Here is a 14,485-nt window from a genome sequence, read left to right as displayed (position 1 = left end):
ATCAATGAAGCAATTTCTTGCGGACTAGCATTTCGCTTAACAGGCACCAGATGGCGCCAAAGGAACATAGTCAAAAAAGATGGGCAACTTGTCGATAGACTAACAGTCTACATCATGATATACGCTTTTAACTGTACACATAATCATATCATTAGTACTAAACATGTCTGAAAGAAATATGTGTATTCATATCATTAACTAGGCCTACAGAGATAACAAAAACCTTATTCATACTGTAAGGTGTATCTACTTTTGAACCAGCAAAACAAAATGTTGACAAAAATCAAAAAACGTTGCACGCAGCATTAATTACTCGAAAATCAACTCGAAGACAGTTTGTCCGTTTTAGTTTCCTGCCCAATCATATATATATTTTTTTGCCATTTTGCATACTGTAGGCTACAATTTCATGTTCGTTTCAAACTGACAACGTTATACAGTTAAATTCTTGGCTCGACACCGCCATAAATAGATCCCCTGGTTTCCTGAACTATTGAGACTGTATAGTAAATGCATCATTAGTCTTCATACTCTGCAGATTTAACTCCACCCCTGTGTGGGTTCATTGTTTTCTTCTTAGTGCAGCTGGAATCGCCGCCGACCAGCTCGTCAATATTTCACACAGCACAGCAACATCAGCGCTGACGTTTCTGCTACGCGTGCAGCAGCGGAGGCAGACTGTGCTGTCGTAACCGGTGACGCCTTTCACTGGGCCTGCGTAAAAACATTGGTAAGTTTTTACAGTCAAAATAGTTTTTACAATCACTTGATTTGGAGGATGTGTGTATCTTATGTAAAAGATAGAATGATAATTCACTATTTTGCTCTGAGTTGTTTTTGGGATGAAGTATAATTTTACATCTTCAGACACAAACACTTGGACAAAAACTTTATTATGAAAATTGCTTTTACTCCAATAAGGATAGCTCTCTTCAGTATGTTGTCAATTGCTTCATTCTTTCTGAAAATAGGCTGCTTCATCCACAAAAAGAGAATTTCTAATTCTGTATAAAAGAATAGCCTTATCAAATCCTTAGATCAGTGGTTCCCATACCTCTCCTCTTGTACCCCCAGTCAGAACCAGGTAGCCTATTTGATGTGTTCCACCTCAAGCACACATGATCCAACTACTCAGGTGGAACAAATCAAATACCTTGATCCGACTTGGGGTATCCGAGGAGAGGTGTTTGAACCACTGCCCTCGATTAATACACAATAAGAAAAACAATACTTATTCAAGTGTTGTGCTCTTATCATTTTGAAACCCCAGAACAACTGTGCTTTGAATATGAACTCCTTTGTAATTGATGTAGGCTGTATACAATTCCCTTCCTTTTATTGTATTGGATAAAATACATTTAAAAATAATCATTTTTAGTCACTACATGAAGACAATGTTAGGGGGCAGGCTGTGCTATAGTGGAATGTGAAAATAACCATTAACGTTATCTGTTCTCGGGCTTGGTAAATTGCAGGACGTTAAGCTGGCACATTGTTGCCGTAAGATTCATGGGTCGACTTTGCTTGGGATGTAGCCAGTTACAGTAGCTGCTGTGTCAGGGACTTAATGTACACGGCTCCCTTTGGCTGTTAAACCTAGTTGTCTATCAAAACGTAAATCAGATTTTGAGTGTCCAGAAATCCTTACCTAGCTAACGTGGACACAACTAACAAGCTAATCAGAATACATCACCGTAGCTAACCAAAATGTATGAATAATATTATGAATCTGGGTGTTGTAAGGTAGTATAATACATTTATTTAGAAAGTGTCAGATGACCGATGAATAGCCTACTTCCGAAGTTCATGTTCATTTTGAAATCTGAAGGCCTGCATGTATAGTGCTATATTTTTAGATGAGATGCAACATATTGATAAACTTGAATGATTTGATTTATCCCTGGTCAAAGAATTCTGTAAGTTTCAGAGAAACAGTGTTTCCAAGAAAAACTTTAGTAAAAAACAAATAATTTATTATATTACTATGAACAGTCTATACATATTTATGTGCAGTAGGCCTACGTGTTATTTCATAATATTTTTTTTTTCCAGTGAAATCTATATTGTCAACATTAAACTGTAAGGGGAAATGCTTAATGCTCATGTATTTGTAGCCTATTATGTGAAAACCAGAGGAAAATGTAAAACGCTTGTGATTTTGTGGGTGTATATTTAATAAGTTCCATTTTCAAAGACTGGTCATTCTTTCAGTAAAATTAAAATCTGTATCTGTTATTATATTTCCAAAATATTGTTTCTGGTAAAGATGTCCTCTCACCTGGGACATATGGTTTGAATTTAAGTGCTTATACTTGCATAATAAAAAATAAAGAAACAGGAATGCAGGTATTTATTCATCTTTGATTTGGCTTTCTGGAATATTGCTTGTAGGTCTGTTTCTTTGCTTTAGAGCCAGGTTTCTCTTAGGTGTAGAATAACTGTCTTCGCTCTTTTCAGCCCAGTGACCATGGAAACAGTGGTTGCTCCTCCGCAAATTCACATTCATAACCAGTCCATAAACTCCACAGTTATGCAGGTAAATGTCATCACTGAAACTTCAGCAGATCCCTACATTTTAGAAAGAAGTCTTTGCTTATTTTTTCTTTATTATTTGGAATCAAGCTTTCTGGGATGTGCATGTATTTGTCATGAAGGCTAAACACTCCCACAGCATGTCTGACTTTGATGCAAAGGCTGCATATAGAAATCATCAGCAACAGTAGATCGAATGTATCTCAAAATGAATTAAAACGGTTACATATAGTGGTATTTGTGAATTTGGTTTAGGGGCAGTAGAGTGACAAATCATTTACATTTCAGTGTGTTATATACTCTGAAATGTGCATGTAGAAATGAAATTCACTCTGGCATTAACTGTTCTGATTGACCACCCTAAACCTTAGAATATTCTAGCCAATGGTTTACTCACAATGCAGAACACGCAGTTTGAGACAGTACGTTTCTCCTGTCATTATCTAATTCCTGAAAAGATTTTTTAAAATCCTTAATATACTGTATTGTAATTGTCATAGACTCTAGTCAACAGTCACTTATAGGTCTCAGGTGTACACTATATGACCAAAAGTATCCAGACACCCCTTAGTCTGGGGCTGTATTTCATGGTTTGGGCTAGGCCCCTTAGTTCCAGTGAAGGCAAATATGGACAATTTTGTGCTTTCAACTTTGTGGCAACAGTTTGGGGAAGGCCCTTTCCTGTTTCATCATGACAGTACCCCTGAGCACACAGCAAAATCCATATAGAAATGGTTTTATCAAGATTGGTGTGGAAGATTTTGACTGGTCTGCACAGAGTCTTGACCTCAAACCCATCCATCACCTTTGGGATCAATTGGAAAGCCAACTGTGAGCCAGGCATAATTGCCCAATCAGTGCCAAAACTCACTAATGCTCTTTGGGCTGAATGGAAGCAAATCCCTGTAGCAACACTCCAACATCTAGTTTAAAGCCTTCCCAGAAGTGTGGAGGTTGTTATAGCAACAAAGCGTGGACCAACTCCATATTAAGGCCCATAATTTTGGATGAGATGTTGGATGTCAGGTGTCCACATACTTTCGGCCATGGAGTGTATCTCCAGCTGTAAGTAGGGTGCATTTACCCAGTGGCCCAGGATCTCAGGTTTAGGGAGTTATCAAGTTTCCTTCGCCATGTGTCATTCAATCACCTAAGGCACAAACTAATCAGGTAAATCTATATTACCAACAGCACACACTGAGAATTTTCCAAGCAGTTGTCCTGCTGCACTTGTTCTATATTCGCCATGATTGTGCGCTTCTGTTTGAAGTATGAAAAAAGGGTTAAGTGTTCATTGCTTGTGGAGTGGAAATGATTAAATCACATGTACTAGCTGTTTAGGCTTTAATTGGATTTGTCAGAGAGGATGGATTTAAGAAGATTTATGCTTATCAGTTTCACCTTCACATGCAGGATTTGTCTCTTTCAGTGCACAACATGCTATTAGAGTCAACAATTAGCAATGTATTATGAAACATTTTCTTGTATGTCAAGCATTAACATTATCTAGTATCTAATCTACACTATATAGGATTACAAGACTGTACCTACATCACTATGAAGGAATGCTGAAGAAACACATGATTATGTGAATGCTTAAAGATGCCATACTGTTAAAAACACTATAAGTAGATATTTCTTTATTTTACAAACACATTATAGTTTTTAGAGCATTTCCTCAGAAATAAGCTTGTTTTTTGAGTGTAGTTTGATGAGAATGAAAAATAGTTTCTATAGGTACCAGCAGAGAATGGAGAATCAACTGAGGATATCTCTTGCTCACAGAAAAACAAAATGGCTCTCTCCAGAAGACCATCATACAGGTCAGAGAGCCATTGCACCATACAATATTTTAAATGGTACTACAGGCATGCAAGTAGAGTTCCATGTTGCTAGCAGCCATGTCACCCTGTACCATTCTTATGGCTAAATGGATAACCTAAGCAGGTCTGGGCTTGGTTTGTCTTTGGGCGGGAGACCTCCTGGGAAAATGAAATTGCTGCTAGTTTGTGGGTCAATAGGGGAAACTTTTCCCATTGGACCAAAAAGAAACCCAGTACTTCAGCACAGTGCTGTAGGAGGATGAGCTGTTAAACTAAGAGCCCTGGCTGACTGTGGTCATTAAAGATCAGTGTCCTAATCAAACTCCCACAAAAACTGGCTCTCTACACCCGGCCACCTAATGGTCCCTATATCTGATTGGCTACACGATCCCTTGCATTCCTGTCCACTTTGACTCCCAGGTTGTTACTGCAAAAGAGAACAGTTCCCACCCTGGTTAAACACACATAAAATGAAATGTCTCTCTCTTATGTAGGTCTAAGTGATTTGCAACAAATGGAACTTCCGATTGAATTAACCAGTGGCTTTCAAAAGACTTAAATATACTTTATGGGTTACAGTGATAATGTGTTGTTAAGAGGTCGCTTTGGGAATGCTTTTACGAAACTGAGTGAGAAAATGAGTGGTTTAATATGCAGTGTGGGGGAGGGAGACTGGAGCTGGAAGGGAAGTGTACTGCTCGTGTCTGTGACTTCATCTGAGAATGCATTAACCTGGCGTATGCATGTTTAATGTAGTCTTTCCCTTTAGAAAAATTCTCAGTGACTTGTCTTTGGATGCCCCAGCAGTCACAAAAATCGAGGAAGCACCAACTGAAAAGGAGGCTTCTCCGAATTTTACAACAGCGCCACCTTCTATCGTTCAGACCAACTCAGGGCAGTACAGTGAGTTTCACTAGAATTTCTCTATTTATTTAATATGTTTGGATTTTATATGAGCCATAACATGCCAATCAAGCCTTCTTTGTTGTTTTAATGGCAGGAGGTTTTAAACAAAAAACACTTTTTGTCACAGTTATACTGCAGTTAAATGTATTGCTTCCCCAGATTAGCATTTCCTTACTTATCTACCCTAGTATAAATGACATCATCAGCTGAAATGGAGTGGGAGTGAATTAAATATATTAAACTAAGTAAATGGAGTGGATGATTTGGTGGCCATGTTAGGAAGTTTTCAGGACATCAGAGAGCTCCCCCTTATCTTTATTTCCTTTAAAGACTACATTTAGAACCTCAGTTTAATGTCTCATCCAGAAGATGGAATCTCCTCCAACACAGTGTCCCTCCGGTTCAGAGGGAAGAATGGCCTAATGGCGCTACTTTCAGCAGCAGCGGCAGCTTAGTTTTGCCACTTGGTTTCCCATCCAAGTACTAACCAAGCCCAGCTTCATTATCAGCCATTTATCTGTAACCGACTACACAGCAGGTGATATGTCTGCTGGCAGTGCTACAAAGGACATGACTGAAATGAAGAAATTGTGTGTGACATTTACTAGACTGTGTAACGTTGCAAAGTGCATCTCAGGACCTGTGAAGGCTCTAATGAACGTGTAAGTCTGTGTTGTGGTGACACGCTGTTCGTGTTCTTCAGTCTCTGTTAACCAAGGTGGACCCACCCAGCTCGCCAGTCCTGGGAGAGATGGCATGCAGGGTCGGCAGGCTGTGGCTATGCCGAATTCAGGAATGTCACCGCCTGCTGCCACCGTCCTGCAGCACACTGGCCAGTCCGGAGACATGGCACATCAGTATTTCATGCCAGGAAAAAAAATGGTTGTTCAAGGTACCCGGCCTGTCTCTCCTGAGGAAGGACTTTTGACCAAATACTTAGCGATTAAAGAGACTTGCAATGAATCTCATTGTGCCAAGTTTTTTCAGTCATATCTCTCACCTCAGTCCAACACGTGTTACTGGTACCCTCTATTGCTTCATACAATAGTGCAGCCTGCTTGTAAGAATAGCATCCAACCTGCTTGATTTTATTATTGCAAGGGCATTATTACTTGAGGCAGAATGCGTTCAAGTGAATGGAGCATAAATTTGAGTTGAGAAAGTTAAAAAAATACAGACATGTTTCACACTTGTTTAAATAACCCAGCTTTTTAAGAAATGCAGTTAGTACAGTATAGGGTTGTACATGGCAAACTGTTCACTGAAACAAAAACATTTCTTGCTCTTGCATTTTCTGTCCATTTAGCAAGTGACTCCTCAGCCATCTGTGCCTTGATAGTTTGTGTCTCCTTCGTCTTTGCTAAGCTTAGTACCTGATTTTATGTTTGCTTCAGTTTCAGCAATTCTTTGTTAAAATTAAGGCTGTAACACAATTCAACATTTTTTATCAACAGAACTAACCATTCTTTTATCTGTCACGTTTAAGCATGAAGGCTTTTTGTCATATTGCCTTATTTCCTTAAGCATTTCACACAAGGAAATCAAATACTGAGATAAAAGACTACACGTATTTCATTAGCTCATTTTTATTAGCTTATTCACAATGCTGAAAAGAAAAGAAAATATAAAATAAAACATGGCATCATAGAATGTGATTGTATGACTTTGCATGAATACAGTACAGTATATCACCTTTTGACTGATATATGAAATTTAGTATATAACAAAATAGCCAAATAAATGGATTTGCTTCTAGAATGGTTACATATTTTCATGACAATCCTCAGTTTTAAATGCCTGAAATGGCATTTTGGGATCGGATGTAGGCATTACGTCAGGTCAAGGTGTGTTGCGTTCTGGATTTTGCCTGCATGGGACTTGGAACCCTCAGCTATTAGCCTCAGAGTTGGCAGGTCAGCGTGCCATTACAGGTCATGCTGTGACCAAACAGACACAGGGTGTGTTCCTCAGTCTGCATTGTATCTATTCAGGATTATTTAAGGCGTGTCATAACCCGAGACACGTATGGAAGTGTGCAGTGTGACATTTGCATTGATGCGCTATGCAGCTAATTTTCAGTAGAACTGAAAACAGAAGGTGACTTTTTCTGCAAGAACCCGGGCGGGACTGGGGTTGAACAAGTTACAACGTACTGTTTCATCTAAATGTAGGGAGTGTTTTAACACAGCTTTGGATACTCAGTAGGGGGTTCACATTAAAATGTGTTTTGCATGAGGAAATTCACAGACTTTGGGGATTACACTGGTCTGTTGTGATGTCTTTCTTTGCAACAGCAAACATTGATGAAACAGTTGGATGTTATATCTATGCACTGCAAAAATAGTCTGTCTCAACAAGTGTTTTAGACTTGTCATTTACTTTTTCTCAAGTAGAAAATATTAGCTTGCCTTAAGTTACTTTTTGATTGACAAGCAAATTGGTTTTTACCCCATTGGCAAATCTTGAAAGATGTAAAACGGTCTCACCTCATTGGAAATCTCTGTCTTATTTACCCCAAAAAAGTTGAAGAAGTAAGATTTTAGTCTAAATATAAGACTAAAATACTTAAGTTTTAAGTATTAAGTTGGTCTGATTTTTTGTTTTTTTGCAGTGTGAATATGAGACTGATTACCAGTTGTGTGATTTGGTGTTAAAAATGCCTTTGAGAGGCACCCCTGAGCGAGCTGGTGCTCCAGCCACGCTGTCTCCAGGGTGCCAAAACAAAAGCAGCTGATACAAGTGCAGGGGGAGGGCACCGGGACCAGCCACTGCTTTTGACTGGAAGCCAATGATGTCATAGTGATGTCAATGCCCTTAATTGTAATCACACACGTAGTTGGTGATGGGTGAGCATTTCATGTAGATAGCAGAGAGAGAAAGAGTGTTTCTCCAGGATTATTCAGGAACAGGCATGGCTGTTACAGGAGATGAGACTGAATCAGGTATGCCAGCTTGTCTTTTTTGAAGCTCTTTAAGTTGCAGTGTTAAAATATTCTAATGCAACATGTTATTGAATTAGAAGCTGTAATGTTGTGGCATACATACTCAACTGTGATGCTTTCTAAAGTGTGATATTCAAAGTTAGTTCTGTTTATTCTTTGATTGTTATTCGTTTTTTTTTTTTTTTTTTTTTAATTCCAATTGGTGAACATGAAATAGTTGAAGTAAAAAAATAACTTACCCACATATTTTAGAAGCTGTTGAAAACAAATGCATGAGAATGTCCACAGATGGTAGTTTAGTGGTCATCTGGGAGTCTTTTTCATGCAGAAGAGAGCATGAGTGGGTTGAGCTTAAGCCCTGAAAACATGTTCAGTTTTCTGCTCTTCTGAAGGCTTAAACAGCCGCACATTTACGGGAAACAAAATGCCAGGATCCCCTTAAAAATCATCTTTACCTCTAGTCTAACAACCTCAGGCTGGGTTATTTAATTCACAGTTGTAGTGTTTACAGAGTGTTTCTCGGCTTAGATCTTCTGTTGCTCGCTCACGCTCTCTCTCTCTCTCTTCCTCTCTCTCACTCATGCTCTTTCCTCTCTCTCCGTCTCCCTCGCTCTCTCTCTCGCTCTTCGCAACGCTTGAATGCTCAGTCCATTCAGAGTGCAGGAGCTGACGTCACGATATTTCCTGGAATCAGACACCAGCAGGGAAATGTAAATGCGAACGCCAAACAAGATGTACATTGACGTCAGTCCACAGTCATGCTGTGATTACAGGCAGTTCCTTTTGCGGGAGCAAGACGGTGTCCGCTTAATCCTTTGCAGGGTCACATGCGGCTGTTGTCTCAAGCCAGACTTTGAAGATACAGTGACTGAATCTACAGTCTCTGAGACATTGAAGGGGTTGTCACCCGAATTGGATTTTTATAATTTGTACATCTGACTGATTTGGCCCTTTTAAAAGGCACAGGGCGTTGCATGTGCATCACACACTACAGAATTATTGTGTATTTTGTACATTTCCGTCCTTGGCGATTTCTCATGTTTATTTGACTTCTAACTGAATGTCATTCACAAACCAAAGATTCTTCTTTTTGAAGGCAATTTTTTGCTTAAACTGATGAAGAAAAGATTTACAGTAAAATGTTAGCATTTCCGCAGCAAATGCGTGTTTATTTTTGCATTTGAGTATATTTCCGTTCCCCATATTTACCGTTCAGTAAATGTTATCAGTCACAATCGGCTGTAGATTAAAATGAGGGCTGAGGCATTGTCTGTTGTAACAGGAAAAGCGTCATGCTGACATGCCCCAGCTGAAAAGGCAAAGAGATCATTTCCTCGTTCGTGTCATCGCGCACATCAGTGATTATCTGTGTGATAATGGGAGCGCAGAAGCGCTCCTAATATTCCCTCGACCCTCCTTTAAGCGAATTACAACTGAGCCCGGTTTCGGTACGGACCGTGTTTCCTAGTAACGTGCGCGTCTTCTACTTGAGTTCCATCAACTCGATTGGCTTATGATATAAATGTAGCGTTTCAACATGCCTATACGTGAGGCGATAAGGGTCTGCTGTACAGACAGGGTATCAGAATATCACATTTTTATTATTTTGTTTTCCCTGTCGGGATCGTCTTGTACCTTGCGATTAAAGTGCGTCTTCTGCTGCTTTAATGCTGAGCTCGCAGCATGTACCGCGTTAGTTTCCCTCAGTGGAACTATTGTCTTTCCTGAGGCTGTTGAAATTGCAGTAAGCCAGCAGCTGAACTCTGCCGAGCCTCTAATGTTGTAGAGCTATGACCGCATTGTGCTTTGACGTCATTCGTACCAGGGCTCTTAAAACGACAGGTTCACTTTTCATGAAAATTTTGGGAGTTGGTCGCTTTCATTGCAACACCTCCCAGAATCCTCACACACCCACCCACACACAATTCAAACAAATGGCTTTTTTGTAAGATGATTTTAGGGGAAGAAAAAAATGTTGACCAAATCTGCCTCAAATGCAAATGAGATATTTCCAGATCGGTGCTTGAGACTGTATCTCATTTGACTTAATTTCATTTCCTTTTCCACTACTGGGGTACTGGTAGTCCATCCCATTTTTTTGATACGTGCACAGCTTTACAGTGTACCACTTCAGACGAATGAACATTTCTGTAATGCTAGAACACAGCAGGTATAAAGGCACCATGTATGCACCGTCTTCCCTGTTTATCGCTTGGCATTACAGGTATGACACACATTAGCTGCACAGGCTACCTTTCGCTGCTCCAGTTACTGACTGTGAACACACTGATTTGATAGCCGCCACGGGAGACATGTCAGCCTACCAGCTCTGCAGCCCCACGTCCAGCCTGCCGCAGGGCGTGATGATGGCGGTGTCGCCAGCCTCCCTGCACAGCCCACAGCAGCTGGCCGAGGAGGCCACACGGAAACGGGAGCTCAGACTCCTGAAGAACAGGTACGGTACAGTCCCTCCTCACAGGCCGTGCCAGAATCCACAATAACACACCTGTACAGAACACTGTCTCCCACCAACCACACACTAACATACATATACACAACACTGTCTCCCAACAACCACACACTAACATTCCTATACACAACACTGTCTCCCAACAACCACACACTAACATACCTATACACCTCACTGTCTTCCACCAACCACACACTAACATACATATACACAACACTGTCTCCCAACAACCACACACTAACATACCTATACACCTCACTGTCTCCCACCAACCACACACTAACATACATATACACAACACTGTCTCCCAACAACCACACACTAACATTCCTATACACAACACTGTCTCCCAACAACCACACACTAACATACCTATACACCTCACTGTCTTCCACCAACCACACACTAACATACATATACACAACACTGTCTCCCAACAACCACACACTAACATACCTATACACCTCACTGTCTCCCACCAACCACACACTAACATACATATACACAACACTGTCTCCCAACAACCACACACTAACATACATATACACAACACTGTCTCCCACCAACCTCACACTAATACACCTATACACAACACTGTCTTCCACTAACCTCACGCTAATACACCTACTGTATACACAACACTGCCTCCCACCAACCACACACCTATACACAACACTGTCTATCACCAACCTCACACTAACACACCTATACACAATGCTGTCTCACACAAACCTCACACTAATACACCTACTGTATACACAACACTGTCTCACAACAACCACACACTAACATACCTATACACAACACTGTCTCCCACAAACCACACGCTAACACACCTGTGCACAACACTGTCTCCCACCAACCACACACTAACATACATATACACAACACTGTCTCCCAACAACCTCACACTAACACACCTATACACAATGCTGTCTCACACAAACCTCACACTAATACACCTACTGTATACACAACACTGTCTCCCCAATGTGTGTGTGATCTACCTGTTGATTAAACATAGAGAAAACCCGCTTACATACATTAATCCGGAGTTGAATTAAATGAATGAAGTTGTAATTTCTGTTGTTTTTCATATGCTAAGCCAGCTGGCTAAATTAAGGAACATTGAAGTAAGTAACACTGGGAAGTAACATTGAAAGCTATGTGGCTACACCTATGTTGAATTTTCTTGAGCCTCATCTTGTATCATATCCCTACGTGGCCAGTGGACACTAACCTCTTCAGTTTTGGGGATCGAGATCTCGCTCATGGTTTTAAGTTTACTCTCTCGTCGGTTTCAGGGAGGCTGCCAGGGAGTGTCGCAGGAAGAAGAAAGAATACGTCAAGTGTCTCGAAAACCGGGTGGCCGTGCTGGAGAACCAAAACAAGACTCTCATCCAGGAACTCAAAGCACTGAAAGACCTCTATTGCCACAAAACGGAATAGCCATTGGTCTGGCGTGGGAGCCAAACGGACAGCTAAAGGCGGATAAGAGTGTGGTTTCATAGTTCGCCAATAGCATTTGGGACAGAAAGAGCTTGTAATCCTGTGTCATGTCCCTGCTTGTGGCCTCAGTGTTTTAAACAGAAGCGTTGTGAACCCCGGGTCCACGTGTTGAAGCTCCGTAGCTTCCGTGTGTGTGTGACAGTCATGCCGCGCCTTGTCTCGCACACTTGTGTCTCCACGTGAAAAAAAACTGCGTAGTCGCCCCGGCTGTTGCGCCCCACGGCCAATCCGAGCGGCCCTCAGGAGCTATTACAGTACCCCACCTGCAGTCCCACCTCGCCTCACTAGAGTTCCACAACAAGGCGTTAAGAGATGAGCTTTGGGGCATGCACGTGACTCAGAATCAGAATAGGTCAGTCCAATTGGAATACCGGACAGGCACCCTCTCTGTTTTCCCTATTGGTCTCTATAACGTATCATTCCACTGATTGTAAACATTTTTTAACTTATGCTAAAATGAAAAACAACAAAAATCCCCCACTGTAAATTAAGACAGTACACTTTGTGAAATGTCCCCTCTTTATATGCTTTGTTTCAGCACCAAAAGGAATTTTCTTGATGTTCTTCGCTTGCAGAATGATCACAAATATGAGAAAACAATTTGTTAAATGTTTGTTAAATGAGTTTACCCCAAAAAGGGCTTCTTAAGTCGACTACAGTGTCCTCACTGCACTGGATGTTAGAGTTAGCATGCTATATGGGACCCCCAGAATGTAGAGGAATCTCAGCAAAACTTTCCATGGCATCTTTCTACTTTATGGTAAACAACCAGCACATTGCACCTCTGAGAGGAGTTTTCTATTCAAAAGTATTATTTTAACATGCATTTAACATTTATTTATTTGGTTGGGTTAATGATTAATAGAATAGTGGCTCTGCTAATGCTGTATGTACTGTAGGTGTTACGTGAAATCACAGTATTTCTGTAAGGAAGAACAGATTGAGCGTTTGCAGCGTGCGTAAATGTGTTTGCATTCGGCCACGAGAAAAAAGGGAGTTACGCACATACGTCTCCATGAACATTTGCTTCCGGGGCTTTTAGTAGATGTGTGAATTTGTTGTGCGGAAATTGCTGTGGCCTTGTTGCTTAAATGATGGCGGCATTTTCACATTTTTACTGACGACCTTGTTTTCCAAGTTTAAGTGCATTTCATTAATTATACGTTCTTTCCAAAAAATAAACAAATAAAAAAATAAAAAAACACACAATCTTTTCAGAAAAATGGTGTAAAATGCATCACATTGTGCCTGTGTAGTCATGTAAAATGCTTTGTTCTACTGTTATGTCACAATAGTGTTATTTTGTGGTTTTATTTTCACATATTTGTGAGGAACATTTCTGACATTAATTTGTCTCGGTAGGTGAATGTCAGATCTGGGAAAAAATATGTAAGCCTCAAAATCATAACAAGAGCCCTGACTTAATTTGAAGCCATCTTTGAAATCGGTAGTTGTTTTGCATGTGTTGCTTTTTGCCAGTAAGCAGAGTTTCACGCTTGTACCGCGCAGAACCGTCTGAATACGCACAATCTAAGGTTGCCGCTGTACTTTCCAGTTTTGACTTGCACTCGGACACTCGTTCTGCCGGCTCCGTTTGCCCTCGCGGGCTCTGACCGAATGAAACCCAAAACACCATGGTTTGGATGTGCGATCGCTTCTTGAGCGAGGCAGCAGAACCAGCGTGTCTTCGGAGGATGGAACGTTCATCTCCCGCCCCCGCCACACCCGCCGGCCCCTCGCTGCTGCCCTTCCCTGGCACCTCATCACACCAAAATGCTGCCTCGTCAAGTCTAGAACACGGCTTTCTAACAAACCGCTGAAGATATATTTGTACAACTCTCAAAAAAAAAAAAAAAAAGGTATGCGGTAAGTGTCCCTTATATCTTATATTTGCGTTTTAACCACTTTCAATGGTTTGTGCTTTCAAATGAGCAAAAAATGTTGATTAAACAATATGTCTCTCATAATACTTTTCATTGCCTGTCTTTATTCATGTAATTGCAAATACACTCAGAAGCCTGTAGCATGTATTGTTTGATGTTTATTTGAAGTATCTCAGTAGTAATAAAATAAAGACACTTTCAGTTCCAGAAATCCTGTACAAAGGGGCAATTAGAAAATAATGAATTCTTCTGAAAAATGTATCTATATTTGTGTAAACAGATGTATTTTGGTTTCTCTGATAATCCGTGTTACTATGATTTCCATATTAACCCAAACAGGTCTTTTTCTGAACGAGTGAGCTCTTAAAAATACAACTTAAAAATCTTCCAGAATCCTGTTGGTGGGTTCAATATTTTAAT

General features: G+C 40.6%; 1 protein-coding gene and 1 long non-coding RNA gene across 5 annotated transcripts; both read left to right on the top strand.

Moving 5' to 3' along the window:
- The first annotated feature begins 625 nt into the window (after nt 1–625).
- On the top strand, nt 626–4,312 carry LOC118224734. The gene is made up of 3 exons (XR_004764690.1): nt 626–730; nt 2,458–2,536; nt 4,261–4,312. It is a non-coding gene; the product is annotated as an uncharacterized LOC118224734 (long non-coding RNA).
- A 6-nt stretch (nt 4,313–4,318) lies between these two features.
- LOC118224733 (cAMP-responsive element modulator-like) lies at nt 4,319–14,149 on the top strand. Of its 4 annotated transcripts, XM_035412396.1 has the most exons (5): nt 4,319–4,355; nt 5,125–5,258; nt 5,965–6,153; nt 10,502–10,658; nt 11,978–14,149. In XM_035412396.1, the coding sequence occupies exons 1-5, from the start codon at nt 4,327–4,329 to the stop codon at nt 12,120–12,122; spliced, it is 654 nt and encodes a 217-aa protein (XP_035268287.1). In that variant the 5' UTR covers nt 4,319–4,326; the 3' UTR covers nt 12,123–14,149. The 4 variants fall into 4 exon arrangements, with proteins under 4 accessions (XP_035268287.1, XP_035268286.1, XP_035268285.1 ...); XM_035412395.1 differs by lacking the exons at nt 4,319–4,355; nt 5,125–5,258; nt 5,965–6,153 and adding exons at nt 7,722–8,203; nt 8,851–8,913 and having other exon boundaries at nt 11,978–12,122; XM_035412394.1 differs by lacking the exons at nt 4,319–4,355; nt 5,125–5,258; nt 5,965–6,153 and adding an exon at nt 7,724–8,203 and having other exon boundaries at nt 10,428–10,658; nt 11,978–12,122.
- The last annotated feature ends 336 nt before the right edge of the window (nt 14,150–14,485 follow it).

The sequence above is a fragment of the Anguilla anguilla genome, chromosome 4, assembly GCF_013347855.1.
Source record: "Anguilla anguilla isolate fAngAng1 chromosome 4, fAngAng1.pri, whole genome shotgun sequence".
NCBI classification, from domain to species: Eukaryota; Metazoa; Chordata; class Actinopteri; order Anguilliformes; family Anguillidae; genus Anguilla; species Anguilla anguilla.
Note: the sequence above shows the minus strand (reverse complement) of the source record. Positions and strands in the feature narration are given on the sequence as shown.